The sequence below is a fragment of the Centruroides sculpturatus genome, unplaced genomic scaffold (genome assembly GCF_000671375.1).
Source record: "Centruroides sculpturatus isolate CEXI.00-Female unplaced genomic scaffold, Cexi_2.0 scaffold334, whole genome shotgun sequence".
In the NCBI taxonomy this organism is placed as follows: Eukaryota; Metazoa; Arthropoda; class Arachnida; order Scorpiones; family Buthidae; genus Centruroides; species Centruroides sculpturatus.
In genome coordinates this window covers 597019-621825 of record NW_019384688.1, presented here as the reverse complement: position 1 = coordinate 621825, position 24807 = coordinate 597019, and the positions used below count along the sequence as shown (strand labels likewise).

The 24807-nt window shown below is 30.9% G+C and overlaps 1 protein-coding gene across 1 annotated transcript in view; it reads left to right on the top strand.

Moving 5' to 3' along the window:
* LOC111627095 overlaps positions 1-24807 on the top strand; it is an 88015-nt gene that overhangs the window by 40584 nt on the left and 22624 nt on the right. Inside the window, exons 7-13 of the mRNA XM_023370650.1 lie at positions 2071-2184; positions 4067-4192; positions 8591-8760; positions 13635-13740; positions 18086-18092; positions 18324-18543; positions 18649-21127. Of these exons, the coding sequence (XP_023226418.1) occupies positions 2071-2184; positions 4067-4192; positions 8591-8760; positions 13635-13740; positions 18086-18092; positions 18324-18543; positions 18649-21127 (3222 nt within the window). The remainder of the gene's footprint in view (positions 1-2070; positions 2185-4066; positions 4193-8590; positions 8761-13634; positions 13741-18085; positions 18093-18323; positions 18544-18648; positions 21128-24807) is intronic.

The window sequence follows — 24807 nt, the reverse complement described above, 5'->3', positions numbered from 1 at the left end:
ACACAGTTGGCTGCTACATATTCTACACATGTACAAAATACATCCATCACTCATTGCATTCTTTGAAAACAATATGCAGCACTGGAGAACAACACTACATCTCAGGGTTAGTAACACTTCCATACAAACAAACAAAATATTCATTAGGCGAGGAATTTTTCAAGGAGATTCCTTGAGTCCTCTTTGGTTCTGCCTAGCCCTGAATCCATTATCCAACATGTTAAACAACACACAATACGGCTACAATATCAGACATGAAAAAACAACACAGTTTACGCTGTCGCATCTCATGTACATGGACGACATAAAACTTTATGCATCCACACAGAAACAACTTCATCAACTCCTACAAATTACACACTCATACACTAAGGACATACAAATCTAGTTTGGCTTAGACAAATGCAAAACACTTCACATAAAAAAGGAATCCTGAAGAAAGAAGATTTTGCACTTGGAAATGGAGACATTATTGAATCCATGGAAGAGGGCGAGTTCTACAAGTACTTAGGATTCCNACTCACAATGTACAAAACACATGCACTGAAAAAATTAGCAAGTACACAGAACTCGCCCAGGAAATAAGGCATCTGTGGAGGATGGATAGGGTGCTTATTATACCTGTTGTTCTCTCCTGTACAGGTGTGATACCACACACACTACACAAAAGCCTGGGAACATTAGAATTGAGTAGAAATACATACATCACACTACAGAAGGCCACTATATTGAATATATGCCACATTGTTAGGAAATTCCTGAATACAGACACACACACTGACACACTTATTTAATTTTAGTTTTGTTTTGGTTGCTATGCCTTGACTCTGGTCCGGCATAGTACACAGCCACCGGTGTGAACCGAGTATAACTCACAAAACACAATAATAATAATAATAAGCGCAGGGCCCAAACGGTTAGGAGTTGAAAGTTGAAATTTGGTACACAGTTAGGGTACATCACGAAAACGCACACTAAGAAGGGATTTTTCGAAATTCCTCCCCATGAGGGAGAGGGACAGGATTAAGGTTTAACACTTCCATTGTTGATGGAAGTGTTAAGTAACAATGGAAGTGTCAACAATGGAATTGTTAAGAGAAAGCAATGTGCAAGACGCAGATGCAGTTTTTTCGTTTTTGCGGGAAATCGAACATATTTTTAGACCCGTCTAAAAATTCTCTAATCAGTCTGGAAACAGGGGGACCCAATTCTTGCATTCTGTGAAAACAGTAAGGTTGACTATAATGTAATAATGTTAATCTTCCCTATCGTTACTTTTGCCCGAGCAACGCCGGGCCTACCTGCTAGTTTTTTAATATTTGAAGACAAGTTTGCCCAAATAAGGATCACCATTTTTTTTCCTTTTGCGTTCTAGACAGTACATTTCTGGCGACCGACCTTCCTTTCTAGGCTACTAGCCGCCAAAAAGTTTTAAAAAAGTTCTTTTAAAAAACACAAAAAGATTTCCAATTAAAAACACAAAGATTTTCTAGAATCAGAACTAGTGTTATACGAACGTCTTTCTTGTTTGTTACCATCTGTACTTTCTCGGGGGTGTTTCGTCCTTTTATCCACAGAAGAGAGTGCTGGAAAATGTAGATTGAAAAGGTTCCCCCCTGGTGACGATATTTTTCCGTCATAATTCGTAATTTTTTCGTCTGATGGTTCTTTCTATTTTTTAATATTTGAAGACAAGTTCGCCCAAATAGGGATTATGTTATGGAACAACTAATCAAAATTATTTTCATTATTGGTGTAAGGAAAAATAGACAATAGAGAGAAATCTTGTGTGACTATTTTGACTAACACACAATTTCACAGCATAAAAGAAAATGATCACATCAAATCATACAAGTAACAGATGGGTTACACTGATACTTTAGTTTCACAGATATTATCTGCTTGCAACTGAAGGATGACTATTTTAGTCAGTCCCTGAGTCTTTAGACTTTATAACTAAATGATATTTACAAAATCAATTATCAGTTATATTTTTTCAGTTTTTTTGAAACTACAGGTATTTTTAAGTTGAAAGAATAATTTAAGAATTTATTTTTATTAACTTTTTAGCATGGCAATTTTGAATTGACACAATGGTTAATTCAGCATACATCAGGAGTGACTCAAGTTGCACCTCCAGAAGGGACTAGGTCTTTATTACATTATGCTGCCAAATATGGAAGAGTAAGCATATATTATTTTAGTAAGAAATATATAACTTCTAATATGATTTAATATTTTATGAATTTAATTTAATTTTTAAAAAGTGCTTAATAATTTGAATAAAGATCAATATTTTTATTTTTCATATATATTATTCAGAGATATAAATTTGACTAGACTGTAGAATTTACTATTCAACACTGTCTAGAGAGCGATGTAGCAGTCCAAATTTAACCAAATTTTGTATGCTAATGTTCAGAGCATGCAGAAGAGATTTGTGGAAAAAAATTTAATTTCAAAACTCACTACTGTGGCACTTGTAGCACTACAAGTTGCTAAAAACACTTATCATATGCATATTATATGTACAGTACATATGCTTGAGTAGTTTCTGGGTATAAAACTGAGTCATGATAATGTCAGGTTGGTTAAGTGCACACTCAGTTCTAGAATTTAAGTTTTAGCCAGTGAGGCATAATAAAGATTATGTGATTTTAAAAATCAATTGTTGGAGTAACTTATCTAGTTCTCTATAACAACAGGTCATGAATATCAGAGGTCTCAAGTGAGAGTTATTTGTTGAATATGTTGTTTAAAAATAATGCTAAAAAATAAAGCAACTCTGGTCATAATTTTGGTTTGTTCATTGCCACTTTGGCTTGTGTGACTTTGGGAAAGCTGAAAGCAGTGTGCTCTGTTTTAAATGATATAATGTAATTGTTATTGAATTCATGAGGCCATGGCATACTTAATATTACTATTAATTGATATTTTGTATTAATTGCATTCATTGACATTGAAATTCCTGTCCTCATCCATGGGACCACGAATCTACTTTACATAAACCAATAACTTAATAATTGATTTGATTGTATTTCAAATGTAATGAGAAAAGGTTGGGATAAGATAAATAAATATTAACTTTTTATAATGGTATATTGTTACTAAACATTTTTTAAATTTATTATTTTTATTTTTAATTGTATTATTTTTTAATACTGATTTTATTATCCATATAAAATAAAATCAGTATAATTAAACTATACTAAAATTTCATAACAGTATTGCTATTAAATCATATTGTGAGATAAGCAGGGGGCCATGGGGATGATCCCTAATGACCACTTAATCTGCACGGGTTGGTAAAACCCGATCTCGCGGTCGTTGGATGGTTAGGAGGGCAAATCGAGTGGGGAGTACGTCAGTAAATTGGTAAGCGTCCTTTCAATGATAGATGACAGGTTAAACAAAATAGCAAAGCATTTATTGAATAATTAAGCTAGGTTACATGAGGTGATAATAATATTAAATTTAAATGCGGTTAAATAGGAATTCACTATACAAGGGCCGCTCTTAACCGTTCTAATGGCTATTCTGAGAGAGAGAGTTCACAAAGCTCTAAAATACAAATACCTCTATGAGGATATGACTAATATGCGTTCATTGAATGGGCCATAGGAATCGTAGTCAGCACAGGAACTGTAGTATGGCTATGGAAGTTCGAAGTTGTGGTCAGGCTTTCAGTTGCTGTGTTTTATGTATGGAGACAAAATGCACACATTAACAAGTATAACTTCCTTTGGATCGCCCTGTGCTTCTGGGGGCTTGAGCTTTTATACAGTCTTCGTGGGAAAGGAGTCACATGATCTACTTCTGTTGACACTAACGGTGCATTCCGATCAATCAAGTGTCAACTTTCCCACCTAATTGAGAAAACAAACGGTGACCTCCAATATAATTCTCACCAAGAATGGGTTTTTTCCATTGGAGTTGTTTACAAAATTTTTTTTGACAACTGTGTAAAAATTGCAGATCTCACAATATTGTAAATAATTGTAGGATTTAATGACTTATTTATAAAACAATTTATTTTGGAAACTTATATATTATATAACATTTTAAGGAAAAATTATGCTATTGGTTATCTGACTATATGGAAGAAAATAATATTGACATTAATAGACGAGATTCTGGTGGAAACTCATCTTTACATCTTGCAGCAAAGTATGGTCATATAGAATGTGTAAAAGTAAGTAATTTATATATTCATAAATTTATTAATGAGTGTAATTTGTTGTTATTCCTTTGTTAATATGTTTTATTTGTAATTTTCTGTAAGGTTGTCCTATTCGAATCCTAAATATTTATAGACCTCTCCTCATCTATGGATTTTATGTTGTTGTTACTTCCAAATGCAATTTCATCTTTCTACAGGATTCCATTTTCTATATGAAATGATTTACACTTGTCTGTACCAAACTTTTGGTATTAAGATTTGATAGTAAACAGAAATTAATGAAAATTCAGAGATACTTTTGATAAATTAAATTTCATTTGGTGAATAAAAACGGAATAATTGAAAAATTCTTATACATTACAGATGTAGAATGAAATTTAAAATTTTAGAAATTTGTTTTTACAAGTTTGGAATCTGGATACACTCCAGTCATAAATTTTGAAGGATTTAAATTTTAAAAGTGATAAATTATATAACTCATATGAAATTACAGAAAAAATAAGTTATTTAAAATATTAAAAAGCCTTTCACAAATACTTTTCAATATTACTAGCGTCATACAATTTTAACAATAAAAATATTTCTTGATTTGTTAAGTCTAATGAGTTTACAGGAATGATTATACATAAAAAATTAATAAAAATAAACAAAATATAATAAAAATTGGCATGCAGTATTTATTAAATAATTTTAATTTGTTTTTGATCAGAGCAATCCAATGACTAGGAATAGAAAATGTGAATTGGTAACAATTGTCATTGTTAAATATGTGTATCATTTCTCATAAAAAAAATTAAATCAGAGTTTGTACAGGGATGTTGCAAATACTTATTTATCTAAAATGAGTCTCTAAATCATTCCGCAGAATTATCAAAATTGGTTCTAATTTGTTATTTTATTTAATGTCATTCTGATATTGTAGCAAATGTTTTAGTGGTAGCAGCTACATAACATTCATAAGTATTTGTGATTGCATTATAGACAGATATGTAATATATCCTTGACTTCTGAAGTCATCTTAGTGTTTAATTAATTAATCTGTCGTTAGAAATTATTCATGACCAGAATATCCAGACTCCAAACTTGAAAATACAAAATTTTAAAAGATGTTAATTCAGAAATTTAAAAATCTAATTTGTAAGAATTTTTCAAACAAGTGTTCTTTTTATTTGCCTGAGGAAAATAATTTATTGAAAATACTTGTGAATTTAATAGTATACAAAACATAACTGGAAGCACAAGCTGTAAGAAAAAATATATAGTAAGATTTGATTAAAAAAAAAGTTTTATTATGTATTTCTGTTTACTGTTAAATTTTTATAACTAAAGACAATATTATTAGAGTCAAGGCAGTGAGTCTGTGCAAAGTAAAAAAGTCACTGACTGACTATATATATACAGTAGAGCGTCGATTTTCCGAATTAATTGGGGACTGGGGTTGTTCGTATAACTGATATTTTGGATAATCGATTTATGTACGAAAAAATAGTTTAACGTATCCGATGTTGAAATTTTTCTCCGTTGCGTGTTGCTTCGCGTTGAATTTTCGTCGATGTTAAGCCTAACAAAGACTATTGTATCGTTAAAAATTATTTTTTTATTTTGAACAAACAAAATAAATATATTGAAAAATATAAAAACAATAAAAAAATATACTTCAGATGTTAATTTAGTATCAAAAACGTAAAATATTTGAGTAGCCCAAGACATAGCCAAAGATTGAAGCGCCACAGCACTGGCGTAAATTTAAATTTGTCGACTGGAATTCTTTCAGATGATTGACTTTCGGAAAATCGACGCTCTACTGTATATACAAGAATTAGAGTTACAGATTTTTGAGAGTTGATTTCTCCACCCAAATGTGTTAAAGTAATTTTGAATATTACCTTTGATAATTGTTTTCTTAAGTAGTGTACAGAATTTCAGATTTTTTTATAAAGGAGTTGCCAAAATAATATAAGCATATAAACATTCCAAGAACCGATGTATTAATACATTGGGTTCTTGGAATGAAATGTTTATATATGTATATACAGTGGTACCTCAGGTTACGAACGCCCCAGCATACGAAATTTTCAGGATAAGACATGAAATTCAAACATATTTTTGCTCCACGATATGAACAAAAACTCACCATACGACATTACATTAGTTCGCAATTTTCATTTGTTTTTCTTACTACAGTTATTTTTTTTAATGTATTACTTGGCTTTAATTTGAGTATGTTTTTCGCGTTGGAACGAATTATTTGGTTTTACATGTAATCGTATGGGAAAAGATGATCCACCTTACGACATTTTCATGATACGATCTCAGTTTCGGAACGGATTAANTTTTCGCGTTGGAACGAATTATTTGGTTTTACGTGTAATCGTATGGGGAAAAATGATTCACCTTACGACATTTTCATGATACGATCTCAGTTTCGGAACGGATTAATTTCGTATCCTGAGGTACCACTGTACAGTACACACACACACACACACCATGCTGGGTAATGAAACATTTGTCTGAGCACCATGTTGGTGTTGGCCAGTGGCCATTGAATATGTCCCTAGGTGGTGCCATGGGTAACTGTTGGATGGTTATATCTAAAACTTAAATGTGTCTGGAAGGGAGGGTCTTATTAAAATCATACATACATCATTATAGTTTTTAAGGAAAAATAAAAAAAAACCACAGTATAAAAATAATTTATCTGTTTTTTCATATTATGCAAAGATTTTTCTCTTTTATTATGCATTTATTATTATGTTTCATTACATATGTTGTACAAAAGACCTCTATGCATGATAAATAGATTGTCTTTTCACATTTTTTGCATTTGAATTTTGCTACTAGGTTTTTAATTAGTAATACATTGCAGCAGACATAAGAGAAATAGATTGCTACATATTTTAAAGGTTTTTAATATGTTAGGAATTAAAGCCATCATCAAGAATGAAAAAAAATGAAGATACTGAAAAGTAGATATGATTACAATTTTCTGTTAAGAAATGGCAATTCAAAATATGCATGACATGGTAAATTGACCAAATGTGACAGACAGGAAGTTAATTTCTGTTGTTCTAATATTTTAATATAAATTTTATTTCTTTAAAAATGTATGTTTTAAATTTTTGTAATCTTTTATCATGATCTCTGATTTTCAGTTTTTATATTAATATAATATCAATGAGGTCCATATTTGTACTGTGACTTCATTGATAGATACTACATTGAGATAAAAACTCTTAATTGGATGTGGTTCATTGTTTAAAAATTTAAAGAAGCTGTGTTTGAAAGATAGTTTTAAATAACAGAAAATAAAAGTTTGCTATTCTCTGTAAATTGAGCATTTGGAGATATGCTTAATGATCTGCAGCTTGTTTCATTATGTCAATTTGAAAATGATAGTGTTAGCGATGTGTGTTACTTCTGCATTTAAAGCTGTATATGTTAGGAAGCCCAAGTGGATATATAAAGTACAAAATGCTAATCACTGTTGTGAGCTTAAAGATTGTAACTTTTTGGGACATCTTTCTCCTCCTAATTTTATTGGGAATTGCTGCAATTCAGTCCTGTGTATACACCACCCTCTCCCAATTTGATGTCTGAATGTATACCACTGATATTGAGAGTTTTACTTTAATTTGAATGATGACCACGAAGAATATTTTCATTGAAAGACTTCTCTGAATTTTCTGAGGTGTACCTAAACTTAATGTTATAGCTTTTTGGAGATGTGCTTGGAATAACAGAAACTGGAGTTGTGGTATTGAAGGTAGATAAGACCAAAACAGTTGTATTCATGAAAACATATTGTCAAGAGAAACACCAAATGCGATGAGACTTTTTGAATGCTATCCAATACAGAGTGGTTAAATTCTCTCCATTGGTCATTACGTATACCTTAAATATACAATACTATAACTGAGTATTTCAAAATTGTTTGTGTTCACTAAGACACACAAAGTGGGTTAGGCCATATAAGAGTTATCATCAAATAACTACTATAGTTAATGACTTAGATGCTGAGTATCAAGTGATATATTTTAGGAAATAAGATAATTAACAAATTCCATGGATATTGATTGGGTTTTTATATAGAATTTTTCTTGTGTGTGTCACATACCTATTTCAGTGTTTTCAACATATGTTTTAAACATAAAGCACATACTTTTTAGTACTTGTAAATATGAGTTATACTATTTTCTCAACTTTTTTCTTCTACATTAATAAAAACATCTCTCTAAATCTGTACAAGTATTGTTATGTTCCATTTTAGATAGATTGTATTGTATTTAAAGTAATAAAATCAGTAAATAACTCATTATAATTTAATATTAATATTATATTTAATTTAGTAACCTAATAACTAATATTATATATATTATAAATATAACTGAAAATTTAATTTTATATTGATAGTGCCTAATATTACATGGAGGTGATTTATTGGCAAAAAATGAACTTGGTTTTAAACCATACAACTTGGCAATGTGCAATGGACAAGAAATTTGTGCAGATTACCTTGTAGCAATGGAAACCTGTTTTGTATTAGCAGCTGAGCATTTATTTTTAGAAGGAGACATTCAACAGTAAGTTTATTATTATTTTCTTTGCATATAAAAAATGAAATATGTTTTTTAAAAGCAACAAATATTATAGACTCAAAATGAAGAAAAATTCAGATATTTTATGTTAACTAAACAATAATTCAAATATTTTTTATAGTCCAAAATGCCATCTTTAAGAACAACAATAAATGAACTAGAATATGGGAATTGGAACATATTTAAAATGTAAAAGTTTAATTTAGTTCATTTGTTGTTGTTCTTGAAGATGATATTTTCACATACAGTATATAGCAGAGCATCGATTATCCGACTCAATTGGGGAGTGGGGTTGGTCGGATAACTGAAAAAACAGATAACTGAAAAAATATGAAAAAATACATTACAGTAGATCCCCCTATAAGACAGTAGATACGTTCCGTTCTTTATGAATCCGATTTTGTAGGAATCACAGCCTGACACGTGTGAAGTTTACTGACTACGACTGTTTGAAAGGTTTTCTTCCATAAAATTAATAGATTCTGGACTAATCCGACTCAACATTTCCAAAATAATATATATTTTTTGGAAATAATCCGTATAAACTACGCTATAAATAAAAAATTGTAGGATTACTTACCGAGTGTGCACCATTTGACATCGCTGTTGCTCAAGCTTGTTTTTGTCGCGGAACAGCTCAGCAAACCGCGGCCGCGATTTCTGATGTTATTTTTCTGTGAAAACTTTGCTGAACTTTGGAGACATCATTAATATAAATAATTTTTATTGCCGTTGAATAAGAAATGTTTCTTTCACAAGAAATGTATAAAATTACAGTACTGTATTAGATTTACGGTACCTAATTTACATACTGTACAGACGATAGTTCGCCTAAACTCTCCGTAGCGTGGCGCTAGACGGCGGAAAGTATATATATAATTATAATAAAGTTACAATAAATTAAGTTAATATATAATTATATATACAGTACCTAATTTATATATAATTAATATATAATTATATGTACAGTACCTAATTTATATATAATTATATGTACAGTCGAAACTAAACTCAATTTACCCGCCTAAACTGTCCGTAGCGTGGCGCTGGACAGTGGGAAAATAGTTCGGCTGCCCGATGACGTTTTACGTAATTATAGGAGTTTTTTTACCGTTGTGTACGGATACCGCCACAATTTTTTCGCCGTATTATAGGAATCGTAATTATAGGAACCAGTCTTATAGGGGGATTTACTGTATTAGTATAGTATATTAATATATCTCATGTAATTAATATATTAGTATATCGCTATTAACCTACTTCGCATTGAATTTTCATCGATGTTAAGCCTAGCAAAAATTTTTTAAAAATAATAATCATCGCTATTGTATCATTAAAAATTAGAAAATTAAGCCTTGTTTAAATACTGGCTCCCTTTCATGGTTGAGTCATGTTGCCAGCTAAAACACATAAAAATACTATTAAAGTAGCCAAGACATAGCCAAATATTGTAGTGCCACATCACTAGCGGACATTTGAATTTGCCGGCTAGAATGGTCAGTTAACCGATGTGACGGTTAATCGGCGGTCGGATAATCGATGCTCTACTGTACTCCTGATTATTCAGGTTAATCACAGTTAACAGAGAAACAGATAATGCAGAAACATGGATAATCCACAAGTTTGTTTTAATGAAAGCTAATTAATTGATTTTTTAAAATTAATAAGTTTAGAGTTGAATAAACTTTTGATGTAAACAGAAAATTCAGAAATAGCACCTCACATTTCACTATGAATTTCTTGTATTAGTAACTGAAAATGAAAGTTGTCAGCTAGATATCATCATAAAATGTCATTAATTTTGCAATTTAATGATTTATTGATAAGAAAATGATTCAAAATGTTTTCTTTAAAAAACTTATTTAATGTAAAAAAAATACAGTATACACATACAAATAAGTAACGCCATATTATTCAAGACTCAACTGCACTTACCGTACTTGTTATACCATTTAATTTATGCATAGATAATCCACAAATAGGATAATCTGCACACAGATAGTCAACAATATACAGTATTGGAAAATGTTTGAATTATTAAAAATATTGTTTATTTAACACCAAAAAAAAGGATTTTTTAATTTTTATTTTGAGTTAATATTTTATAGTATACACCTTTCCTGTCCTATAAGTAGCCTACTGTATATGATGATATTTGAGTTATTAAAATATAGCTTGTATTCTATTTATAGTCTGTTAATAATTTAGAATTTGTAAATATTGGCTAAATATCAAATAGTAAATATTCATATCAAGTGTGAATAATTGTGTAATTGTTTGAAAGAATGATAAGACAGATGAGTTTGTTTCCTTGACAAACTTATCTGTTTAAATCTATTAAGTTGAATCAGTTTATTCAGTTAAAGGGGTGGAGAATAATTGAGGGAGATTGGAAGTATTTTTTGAAACAGTGAAATGAATTCAAATGTTTTAGTTTTCAAATCATAAAATTGTAATTTAATAAATAATTACTCACTTTTGAATGCAGATGTCACTCTTAGAAAATTTTAAATATAAATTTTAAAAAGACAATCCATATAAAATGCTGACAAAATACATTAAAACTTTCATTGTGTGAATTTTTCTTTGACTACTCAGCCATTTCAATAATAGTGTAAAAACATTGACACAATTATCGAAATCCTGCACTCAACAAATGAGTTGAATAGAGGATAGAAAAGAGACTTTTATTTGTTATACACAGGACTTTCAGCATTTTGGAACGATTATTGAAATGACTGAGTAGCCTAAAAGAGAAAGTCAATATAATAAAAGTTTTAATGTTTTATATTTTGGGCAGTGCCAACATTTGATATGAATTGTCTTTTTTTTTTAAATTTATAAATTATACCAGATAAGTGTCACACAGTGACATTTATTTTTTTATAGTAAAATTACTTTTACATATGTCAAAGAATTTTTTGATAGCTAAAAGTTCTCATTGTTTCCAAGAACTTGTTCCAGATATTCAAATACTCTTCAGATATGATCCTTATGAGCTCATATGATAGCAAATGACAGCTTGAGTACCAAAAACTAGTGCTATGCTTTGCCATTGGTATTACAATAATAAGAAGACCAATTTATTCTGTGATCTGATTACTTGAGGAATTTTAATTCTATAATTAATTGTTAACATCAGTTTATGTAATTAAAAATGTGTGTGATTTCTATTGGCTAGAGAATTTACATAGAGACTGATGCCATTTCATTCGGTAATGGTTTATAAATAAGATCAGAAATGATCTTCAGGTGTGGGAAAAGTATCTGCCTCTCATGCCTGATTAATGGCCAGATCCATAGAACATCTTTATAAATCTTCATCCTTTCCAGATTTTTTAAGTGTGAGCAGTTGGAGGTTAGAACATCTGGAAAGGATGGATACTTATAAAGCTGCTTCTATAGATCTGGCCATTAATTACTGGGAGATGGATATCTTCTCCCATGCCTGGAGATTGCTATATGAAGATCATTTTTGACCCTATTTATAAGCCATTACTGAGCAAGATAACATCAGTCACAATATAAATACTCTATCCAATAGAAATTGGACATGTTTGTTTTAAATGACATTAGTTGAATCTTATGCTTTTGTATTCTTTAACCTAAAGATGGCAATTTAAAATTGTTGAAAACATCTATCTTATTAAATGTTACATTTTTGCTGGATTTTCTGATGTTTACAAAGAGATATCTTTTGCAGTAATGTAGGGTTATTGCTTTTGACTCCATTATCAACAGTTAAGTGATTTCTAATTTAAAATTTAAATTACAAGCAAATGAACTTCATTGACAATTTGAAATTTCAGAGTTTGTAGTATTGGGCTGTTAGATTAGTTTTATATTCCTACAACTCTTTTAATCCATGAACACAAGCAGTTATTTATTTATACAATTGTATGTATAAGGCAGCAATTTTTCTGCTGGTTTTTCACATATGATTATGCTGCACATAATTGCTGTTTCTCAAATTTGATGCTTCTGAAAAGTTCCTGTGATGTGTCTTCTCTGCACATGCTAAATTTTAATGTCTTAAGTCAGCGGTTTTCAATCTTTTTTCATTAGCGTATTCCATTGCATTTCCAACTTCCCAACGACAACGCATGCGCAAATCTCTCACTGCCTGTTTGTAGAGAGTGTCGCCATTTTGAATTTTATTTTGACTCGGTTCTTGGTTCCCCGAGTACCTACAAGTCTGGTCTTTTTTTATGCATGCATGATTTGGGCACCTAATACTTTGTGCCAAATTGCAACTTTTGACATGTACTCCTTCGTATCTCTAAGCTGGTAACACAGCAGGCAGTATGATTTTATAAACAAGACGTAGTCTTGTCAATAAAAAGTTAATAAAAATACTGAATAAATAATGAAACAAATTATCACTTGTAGAGAAAATCTGGAGAAACTAGCTATATCCTTTTCTTTGCTAACATAAATAAAAAATACTTTTTTCAAACAACACGTGGGGATATTGTTGAGAGTTAATAATAATAATGGTAACACATCCCACCATCAAAAGTCTGTAGCATAATCACTAATCATACATAATGGTATCCCCACTATCATTGACCGACTGTTCAACATTTATTGATCTGTTGCATTGTACAATTGGCAGCATAAGTTTTTATTTCTATTTTTGCATTTTGAAATGTATAATAAAGTTTGTGATTGTTGCAAGGAACATTTTTTACCTAATAATTTTTTAATACTATTAATTTGGGATACATTATATATTATTTTTTCTGTCATAATAACTTTTTTCTGTACCCCTAAACAACCTATCGCATACCCCAGGTTGGGAATCGCTGTCTTAAGTTATTCAGTTCATGAGTTTAGTTTAGTTATTGTTTTGTTTACAGGCTAGTGTTCTTGATTCAAGCTCCCATAGAGAACATTTTAAACTTTGTGATAGTGTGGGCTAGTGTGAAACAAGTTCAGCTGGAAATAAATGATTGGAGAGCTGAGGTATTTCTCAGAAGGACCAGAAAATGATTTTTTATATTTTCAGGTATGAAATAAAGCCAAGAAAACATTTAAATAGTTGAAGATCATATCATCCCAGGCTATCTTATGGAGGTTTAGTGTTGTAGAGACTTGCAGACCACCATGTCATTACATTACACATGGTTGAAAAACCTTCATGACATCATGCTTACCATGGTATATATACAAATATATATACACAGTTATTTGATATTTAATTATTAAATAATAACATTATTATAACCTGATGTAATCTGGCAATTGTTTAGCGTCAATCATTTATTCTGGCAATCATGAGAAATCTCCCTGACATCAAAGAAGATTGCTGCCTTATTCATGTGATTGTGTGACAATAAAGAAAAATGGTATATGGTTGGTTACACATTTAGGTTGCAGTTTACTTGGTGGTTTTTGATAGTTTGTGATAAGCAGAAAAAATTTTTTGACCAGAATTTTTACAGGGATGATTAGCATGCAGATCAAGGGTATCACAGCTAAGTAAGTCAATTTGGTGAAAATGCCATTGTGGTAGGTGTGGAAAATTGCCACTATCACATGTGATTATAAGTTAAACTTCCTACACTGAAAAACTGTATAATTGCTTGTAATTGTTTTACTGTTCCTACAGTGAAGAACAATACCCATTCCCTTATGACCAATTACATTTTTTATTGTTGAAGGGTACTTTATGAAAGACAGCAATCATAAATTGGAGGATAAGAAACATAAACATATCCAGTTTATTGAAAGAATTTTGTTTCAACCTGGTAAAAAGCAAAAATCAAGAAAACGTATAAGTGAATTTTTGTATGTTATTGGAACTGATAAATTAAACATATCAAAGGAAAAAATAAGTGAAAAATGAATAAATGAAACAAAACATTAGGTTGTATAAGGCTTTGCCAGGACTGTCAAATAAAATGTCTAACCCAGATTTTACTGTGTGTTTAAATTATAAAAAGCAGTCATGTTCAAAATTGCAAAACTTTAAATAATTGCTATGTATTAATTTTATTGTAATATTTAGTAAAATTCTATTATTTAACATTTTCCTTCAAAAAAGAAATAATAAGTGTTTTGAATACTTTGTTAGCATTTTGCACTTACATATCTGTGATCATTTGATACATCTATTCTAACAAATAGATTCACAGTTATGGAATTCAATAGATTCATATTGTAATTGCTATAATTTAAGCTATAATAACTATTACCAATTATTTCATCTGATGTTATTGTGAAAATATAATTCTGTGATTTCTCCAAAACAACATAATTTTTCGATAGTAGTCTATGTGCATATTCAAAATCTCGGCATCAATCCAGTGGGATGCTGCCATGGGTGATGCAAATGTTGGCATTTTTATGAAAATACAAATGTTGACTACTAGTATACCAGGAAAGAAAAACAATAAAAATGGCAAATGGTGTGGACTTTATGTTTGAACTTACTTAATGAGAACTGCTTAATGCAAAATGAATATTTCAAAAAGAGAAAAGGATGAAGATTTTTAAAATTTCTGTAGGAGTTTTACATAGCAAAATCAATCCTAATATTGCACTTTAGCAACTAAAAAAATTGTGGTGTGTTGGTAAATATACTGGTATATTAAAATATTCTATTAATATACTAATCTGATATTAATTTATTCAGGGTACATTCAACGACAGATAAATTCAAAATGATCAATATAAAATAGAGTTCTTGTAAGCCTTATATTATCATCTACCATATTATTTGCTGATGTGTTGAGCACTGAAAAAGATGCTTGCAGTTTGCTGCAAGAAGTTGCCTGAGCATTTGAACAGAGGTACTGACAGATGCTGATAACACACTGAGAATTTGAATATAACTTATGATTCTTTTATTTGGATATAAGTATTTTTGGTCATCTCAAAACTTATATCATTTTAATTCTATTTTTAAAAATTTCTCAAAATAATAGATCAATTTATAAAGTCAATACAGATTGATTACCAATTTTCCAGCACATGATGGTTTGGAACCTCTTTTAATGTGGATGTAATTATAAGAGGGCACTTAAAATTCCTGAAATCAGAATAATTCACGGAATAGCCACAAGTGACCTTCAGTTCATTTATCTTAGAGCCCTAGCTTGAGTTAAATACTTTAAGGTCTCGTTTTATGCGGTGGATACGTTCTACAGAAAAGCGTATATAAAAAATTCGCATAAAAAAAGACTTTACTTGCCTTGAAAAAGTAGGGATACGTTCCGTAATTTTCTAAAATCGCATAAAACCAAAACAACGAGTTAAAATTAACTTAAAACCGCATAAAAAAGTTTGCAGAAATTAAAAGAAATAGGCTGCTTAATAAATTACAGTGGTGCCTCGTATAACGTACGCCTCGAATAACAGACGCTGCGAACAACGGACTTTCTGTTTGGCCGTTACGTGACTCGAGCAACGGACTTTCTGTTTGGCCGTTACGTGACTCGAGCAACGGACTTTCTGTTTGGCCGTTACGTGACTCGAGCAACGGACTGGTTGCGAACAATGGACTTTCCGTTCGGCAGTTACATGAGGCGAACAAGTGTGAATGATGTTTCCACTTTTTTGCTGTTGCCAATGACAATCTGCTATTTTTATAATATACAGTATTAGTATAATTAAAATATAGCCTATTATTAGTATATTTGAAGTACAGAGCTTCCGTTGGGATTCGGCTTGCTCCCTTGTTTATTACGTACATCACCTCAGTGCAGGATATTTACATTTATTCAAGTGTTGTGCAAATCATGGCTTCTAAAAAAACAGAAAGGTGATTTCAATTGAAACAAAGCAAGACATCATTAGAAGGAGTGAAAGTTGACAAAAACTTCCTTGTCAAATGGGGAGAGGTTCAGAAGTTTACCAACACTCATTATACAAACAGAGCTGAGGCCAACAAAAATGATCTCTACAATGACACCCTTGCCCGTCATTTCCAACAGGTGTTGAAGAAGAGAGAAACAGACCACCTTGGACATATTTTTCAAGAAGCAAGCTGCCAAAAAACAAAGGATGGAACAAGAGGAGTTGACCCCGCAAGCTCCGGTAGCCTCTCCTAAATCTGACTCTGATTAAAAAACAATAAAGAGACCTGCTGCAATATGTAAAAAGTCTGTATCTGTATGAATGTGTGAAAAAAGTGTTCCTCCACCTCCTCACAACATCTGACTACCCGGCATAATTGGTGACTGCTCCATTTTCATTTTTTTATGGTATGGTTATTTTTATGCTGTGGAACGAATTATATGTTTTAACATGTATTTTTATGGGAAAATGCGTTTCGTATAACGGACGTGCACCTGGAACGGATTAAGTATGTTATACGAGGCACCACTGTACTTCGAATGTCTGAAAGAAATTCATATAAAATTTAATTTCAAAACAATTACAGTTTATACCTTTCAATGCGAAACTCAGAATGATGTAATAGCGACTTGTCGATGGTATCATGTACAAGGGGAATCCCCGAATTGCAAAAGCTCACTCTAAAAACAAATCACTGACATCTGGATGTAAAGAGTTAATTATTATTTACCCCTTTAGTTCCTCGCCCAAGTTAACTTGGGCAGGTTACATAGCGTTACATAAAACAAGGTCCTTAAGGCCATTTTTGAAATTTTTTTTGAATTTTTGGAATGTTTTTTAAGTCTCCAAATTTTTTTAAAATATTTTAAAATATACGGCCAGCTATTGTTCACTCTAAACCCTTGTCCTCCCGCGACATGTATGAGAATGCCCTGGGAAATCCAACTCCAGCTATGTTCAAGGTCATCCAGATGTGTAAACAATGACTCATCAGTGTTAAATTTCACAGAAGGATGAGACAAAGGAAGTTAAACTTTGAAGCTTTTTCTTCAAAATTAAGGCATTTCTTTCGTTTTTTCAGTTTTAAGTATTTTTTATGTTTAATTACATTTATATCAAAAATTGCTAAGAACTAAAGCGATTAAGGTAGATCTAGCTGTCCTTTACATCCATATTGGTTATATGTCAGTGGAACAAGTGGAGTGAGCTTAGAGCGTTCCACGATTTTTGGAGACTGTCTATACGCGGGCGTCCTAAAAAAGCCTATATGTATGTTTGTCCAAGAAATTTTTGGATGAAATACAAACCGCACAACTTCAAAATCGCATAAAAATAATCTGCATAAAAAGAGACCTTACAGTATAAGAAAGATGAATGTGTAAGTGTAAACAACAGTTAAAATTTAATATGATATGCTTAGTTCAAGTTTCTAATAGTCTATAATGTGTTAGAAACGTGGAAGACACGTAATTAGTAGTCAAAGATATAATGTATTGTTTTATTATTGTAGGATCTTGGTTGATCTTGCAAGATTGTTTATATGACAAGGCTTTAGAATCAGGCATACTGGAAAATTCACTAGTGATGGTTTTTATTTATTAATTTGAGTTGAATTTTATTTCATTAATATAGTTTTAAAAATTATTTTTCAACAATTTAGAATTTTATCAAATGATTTCTTTTGAATTCTGAAATAAATGAAATCAAAATATATCATGTTAATTAAATGGATATATTTTGATTTCCAGCTAAGCAAGTATATGATGAATGTGCTGCTTTATATAGGCTTTCGGGGAGAGAAAATAAACAGTATTTAACGGAAGCATGGTTGGAAGAATATAGTCAATGGTTATCTGAAGTAGCACCAGACGATAAAGATAAATTGCATTTAATTGAAGAAAATTGGAGAAAAGTTAGAAGAAAACAAATTAAGAAAATTGAAGATCGAAGTGCTTTGGATATAATAAGGTAACAGCAAAAGAAGTTAGTGTAGTAAAAAGTAAAATAATATATTTTGTTTTTTAAGATATAAAATATATAATACAGTATTTTATTAATATAATTTTTATTTAGGTATAAATTTTCACAGATCATGTGTAAAGCTTCAGAATCACATTACGGATCTGAAATGAGAATAATGTCATCATCAGAAACATCTCTGTCAGAAGAGAGTCTTCCAAGTGAAGAAGAACTGCCAAATCCTTCAATTTCATTATCTGATTTAGGATCATCCAAATCTAGTTTTAAATTATTTAACAAATTTTCTTCACTTTCTGACAAAGATGTAAAACATGAATCAGATAATACATCCAGTGAAGTTTTACTAAATTCTGAGAGCTCAGCTGAACATAATAATGTTATTAATTCCTGTAAAGATTCAAATCAGAAAGATTTTAAAACTGTTATTGAAACTACTCATGTACCACAATATTCTGCAGAGTGTCATAAAAGTGTAGATAGCTCTACTAAGTCCTATAGACACCATACAGTTTCTGCCCAGGCTGTTCCTCCCACAACGCTTTCAAATGTTTCATCGGCATTAAGGTGGGATATTAATCTTAGACTATTTTTTGATAGAAATCCTGAATTACGACAGGAAGGTAAAACGTGCTCTGTTTTAGAAGTTTTAGAGCCATCAAGCAGTGAAAGTGAAGATTGGATACAGAAAAAGAAAAAAACTAAGCATTCCAAAAATAGTTGTAAAGAAGTAAAATGGGAAAGTGGTAATAGTTCATCAAGTTCAATGCATTCAAGTTCTGATTGTAAATTACATTCTACATCATATTCTCAAAAAAATTTTCAAAGTATGCCAATAAGTAATTGCAATAAAGATATTGAATTTGTGACTAATGAAAATAAGAGTGAAGTAATTGATAATTTGAAAAAATGCAAGTTTAATTCCTCTGCAAAAAACATAGCATCATTTGTTGCTTTAGAGCAGGATAATAAATTAATGCCTTCAAGTTCTCAATATGAGACTCAAACTCAACCATTTCATAACATTGTAAGCAGTCAAAAAGGAAAGAATAGTTCATCTGATGATCCAGTCCCTCCTTCAGACCCAGTACAAAATAAATCAGAAAGTGCATTTGCTATTACAAATTTGAAAATACATTCACAAGATGGATTACAGAATAACAGTTGTGAAACACAACACTTTTCAGAACCTGATCTGATTAAAGGTACACAGAAAGTAAATTTAACACATAATAAGATTAAAAGAAATGAAAAATTGGAATTGAATAACAAATTAATAAACAAAGCAGAAAACTGTGTAGATAAAGATGTTATAGAATGTTCCTCAGCATCTGTTGCTGAAGAATTAGACAATAAACGAGACATTGAACAGATATTTCATAATGAAGCTGTAGATAAATTGAATTCTGAAGTAGAAACAACTAATAGTACTTCTAATGTGAAAAAAAAAAGTTTTCTACTAAAATTTTCTCTGAAAGGAAGATGGTCTTCTAAACAGAAACCTCAACCAACAAAGAAAATTGAAGAAATAACCCCAGAAGAATTTAGAGAAACATATTCTAGATCAGCTTTCCAAAATGTAAATGAAAATAACCATGTAAGTTGTGATTCTCTTTTATCTAGTCAAAATAGCAAAATTGATGAAAATAAACAAGCAATACAAACTACATATCAGTCAAAAGTAAATATTGAAACCTCTCAAAAAGAGACTATAGATTATGTTGAATTAAAAGGATTAAGAGAATCTGATTATTGTAATATGAAGTGCACATTAGACAATTCAAATTCTCCAAAGACTTGTATATTGCCTTCTGAATATATTCCACCACCTATGGTGCCTTTACCTTTACGAAGGGAACCCCCTCCAATTCCTGTTTCAAATATAAAAGAAGTTATATCAGAAGAAATGAATGCCAATCAGCAGTTAGAAATTTCCTCAAATACTCACAAAAGAGAAGGAAGTAGAATCGACAATTTATCTTGTACTGAAGATGATGTAGTTACTGGTGTATTTCAACCTTCACAAGTTAAACTAGCCTCAATAACACCAAGGATTTATATACCTTCCCTGTCAGATGGTGGTCATAATTCAATAACACCTTGGTCATCTACAGTAAAATCTGATTCATTGTCCCGACCTTCTTCATCTGCCTCTCATTTAGATTCTCCTTCTAGATCAGATGATACTTATAAAAGTGGATTTCCTCTTCATAAGGATTCTTCTGCTTCAACAGAAATGCTTCTCACCCTAGATTCATCAACTGCAGGACGGCAATCACCTGCTCCAAGTGAAATATCTAAGACAGAAAGTGCATTATCTCCTCCTAGTGATGTTTCTAAAACAGAAAGTATACGCCAGTTAAACCAATTGGGAAAAATTGAAGAATCTGCTAATATTCGTAGAGAATCATCATGTACATTAGTGGCATTTCAAGAAAATGTTAATTCACCCACAGAAACAGCTGTAGAAAAATGTGTAGATTCTATAGATAATTTAATAGACAGTAGAAATGTAAATTTGACATTAGAAACAAATATAACAGAAAATGCTGAAACAGAAGAAGAAACTTCTAAGGTAAGAATTAATAAAGGTAAATAATTTTTCATAGTAATATATTTTATACTAGAATTTAATAATTTATTTTTTCAAATAAATTAATCTATATATATTAAAATGAATGTCTGTCTGTCAGTCCGTCTGTCCTTCATGCATTACTACACCATTTATCCGATTGTCATGAAACTTTGGTAAGTTGTTTAATATACTCCCATGAAGGTTTCTGGCATAGTATGATTGCCATGAAACTTTGGGAAGTTTTTTAATACACTCCCACGAAGGTTTCTGGTGTAGTACATTTATCCTACGATAGATGGCACACGTGTATACGAGCATTTCATTGTGAGCATTTCAGCATGGTTAGGAGTTGAAACTTGAAATTTGGTACACAGTTAAGCCGGATGCACACATGCGGCGTGGCAAAGAAAAGTGGTGTTGCAAATGCATCTTCGCTGCGTGGCAGCAATTCGCTTACATTTTGTCATATGCGTTCAGTATTCATGATGGCGAACAATACTGATATTGTCACTATCCACATGTTTACAAATTTTGTTTCATACGGCTTGCTTTATTTAGTTAGAAGATTTTGTCAAAGATTCGAACGAAGATTTTGGATTGGAGATATTTTCTTGGATTGATAAAGAACTTGTGTACAAAATACGCTTATTCCTCAATAAAGAATACTATTTTGAGTAAGATTCGGTTGTTTTGTTCTTCGAATTAAATTATATATGATTATTTGTGTAGAATTTGTGTTAAATTTATTATCCTTTTCTCTTTATTCTGATGTTAGTTATCTCGGTTAACCGCGCCGAACTTTTCACCATTAAAACACCACGTGATTATATTTTCTCACGTGACTATCAGACGAACTGTTATTGGCTGATAGAAATGCGCCTTGGCGGCGGTTGCTGCAAAAGATAAAATTCAACCAACTTTTGCGGCATGAGAAAAGCGGCACAAAATTGACTTCTGTGGCAAGAAAAAGTGACGTCATCCTGCCGCTTTTCCTTGCCACACCGCATGTGTGCATCCAGCTTTAGGGTATGTCACGAGAATGCACACTAGCAAAGAATTTTTTGAAATTCCCCCCTCCCGCACGGGGAAAGTGACATGATTAAGGCTTCAACAATGGAAGTGTTAAGTAACAATGGAAATGTTAAGAATGGAAGTGTTAAGCGAAAGCAACGTGCAAGATTTACAGGTGCAGATATGGTTTTTTGCTTTAAATCTAACATAATTTTAGACCCATATAAAAATTTTATAATTAGTCTGGAAACAAGGTTACCTAATTCTTGCATTCTGTGAAAACGGGTAAGATTGGCTGTAATATAATAATCTTAATCTTTGCTATAGTTACTTTTTGCCCAAGCAACGCCGGGCTTATCTGCTAGTATTTTATAAAACTAGACATGTTAATAAATTTAACATACACATACTGAATTTATTAAAGTATTGTTTTCTGAAATTTATAATTACATAACAGATCTAGAATTTAATCAATGATGTAAAATATTACATATCTAAAAACACACCAATACATCAAACCACTTAAACAAACACCAAAAATGTAATATTAAACATTCATCTAACAAACTGCTGTCAACTTCATGGAATCAGACAATCTGCCAATGGCATGGAGAGCATGGTTCAAACTATAGTAAAATCACTTCATGTATGCTCTCAAGTGTACTAATCAATATGATCTTATTAATTATGTAATGTTTTTTCACTTATTTTTATGATATAAATTCTCTGCATAGAGCACATGCCTGATCTTCAGTCATTTAAAAATTCAATTTCAGTTCTGTATTTGATTTGGTATTCTGTTCTTTAATAGGCTTATATAACCCAAGGATGGCCAACAGATACAGATGAAAATGTTCTTTATCTTATAATACAATTGTATTATAAGATAAAGAACAATTCAATTGATGAAGATTATAAGATAAAAAAGATGAATTGATAATAATAATAAGCATTCAGCCCAAATGGTTAGGAGTTGAAAGTTGAAATTTGGTACACAGTTGTGATACATCATGAGAATGCATACTAAGAAGGGATTTTTTGAAATTTCCCTCTGTGGGGAGAAGGAGAGGATTAAGGCTTACACTGAAGAACTCTGCTTCTACTGTATTTTTTTAGATGTAGTTTTTTGTGAGAAATCGAACATATTTTTAGACTCATCTAAAAATTCTCTAATTAGCCTCAAGATAGGGGGAACCCGGTGAAAATGGGTAAGATTGGCTATTATCTAATAATCATAATCTTTGCTATCTTACTTTTTGCCCAAGCAACACCGGGCTCATCTGCTAGTTTTTTATAAAAACAAAAAGGAATCTTTAATTTGATAATGAAAGAACATCAGATATATACTGTATAGGATATCAAAATAGAAACAAAACTATAAGTTATTAAAATATTAAAATCAAATTGAGTCATCAAAATAAATATATAACAAATATTACCAAATGATCTGCTGTATTATTTATTGAGCTATATTAAGGCTAATCAATAATAAGATACAAAGCAATTTGGTTAGAGATAAATGATTAAGGCACCATCTCATGATAACTTTAATAATTATAAATACATTTATCATCAGATGGAGCCTTAACCATTTACCTGTAGCCAAATTGCTTTGTTTCAAATTATTAAATAGCTCTAATATAGCCCTAAAAATAATCCAGTAGATCATTTGATAATACTAGTGTATTGGGTAGTGATGTCTGTGTTGTTATATATATAATAAATAGTTAAATAATTTCATTATTTTAAAATTATTTTTTCAGAAATAAAATGAGAGTTGTAAATCAAACAGCATTCAAATAAAATATTTAAAGTAATTTTGAAATCAACATAAAAAATTTTCATATTTCAGAATTAAATGTTAAATTCTAAATATACAATATAGATTTAAGTAGAGGTTGTATGTCAGTAGATACCATGTAAAATGAAATTCCAATTAAATTTGTGTTCCATACCAAATAGCTTGATGCTTGCTTAGACATGTATTCAACCATTAAAATTAACAGAAAAATATTAAAATATGTTTGAAACATTTTACTTATACTTTTACTATAACAAATACATTAGTCTGATGTTTCTGAATATACAGAGCAAAATTGTAGTATACTGTATCAAGTATACTATTTGAGAAAGATATATTCAAACCAATATATTTACCACAGTGGATAGCATTCATTATTACTCTGTATTTTGAATTGCAGAAGCTTAAAAAAATTTGCTGACTTAACAAATGGTTGGGTTAACTCACTCCTATCTATGAAAACTCTAGTCTGCATGGTGTAAGGAACCAAGTCTGAGCTTTATTTTTATTTTACTTTTATTTTGCTTTCATTATATTTTGTTTGGGGCTTATGTTTAGTTAAGACGAAGGTTTCCTCACCATTCACCTTAGTAACTTAAAAATAGAAGAAAAACCAACTCACCGACGAAAGAAAAGCACCATAGAAAAACTCGCGCACACTTGCGCTTCCCAAGCGGAAAAAGTAAGTCCGCACCGACGAAAAGGGGGGGAGACCCCACAACCCAGTTAGGAATCGCTAAACCTTAAAAGAATAAAGCATCCCGATAATTGTTGAAAAAGAATAATGTAAAAGGTTAGCGAAGTATTGTCGGAAAATAATCTGCCAGATAAACAAGAAAAATTTAATGTTAAGATAAGTATGTAAATG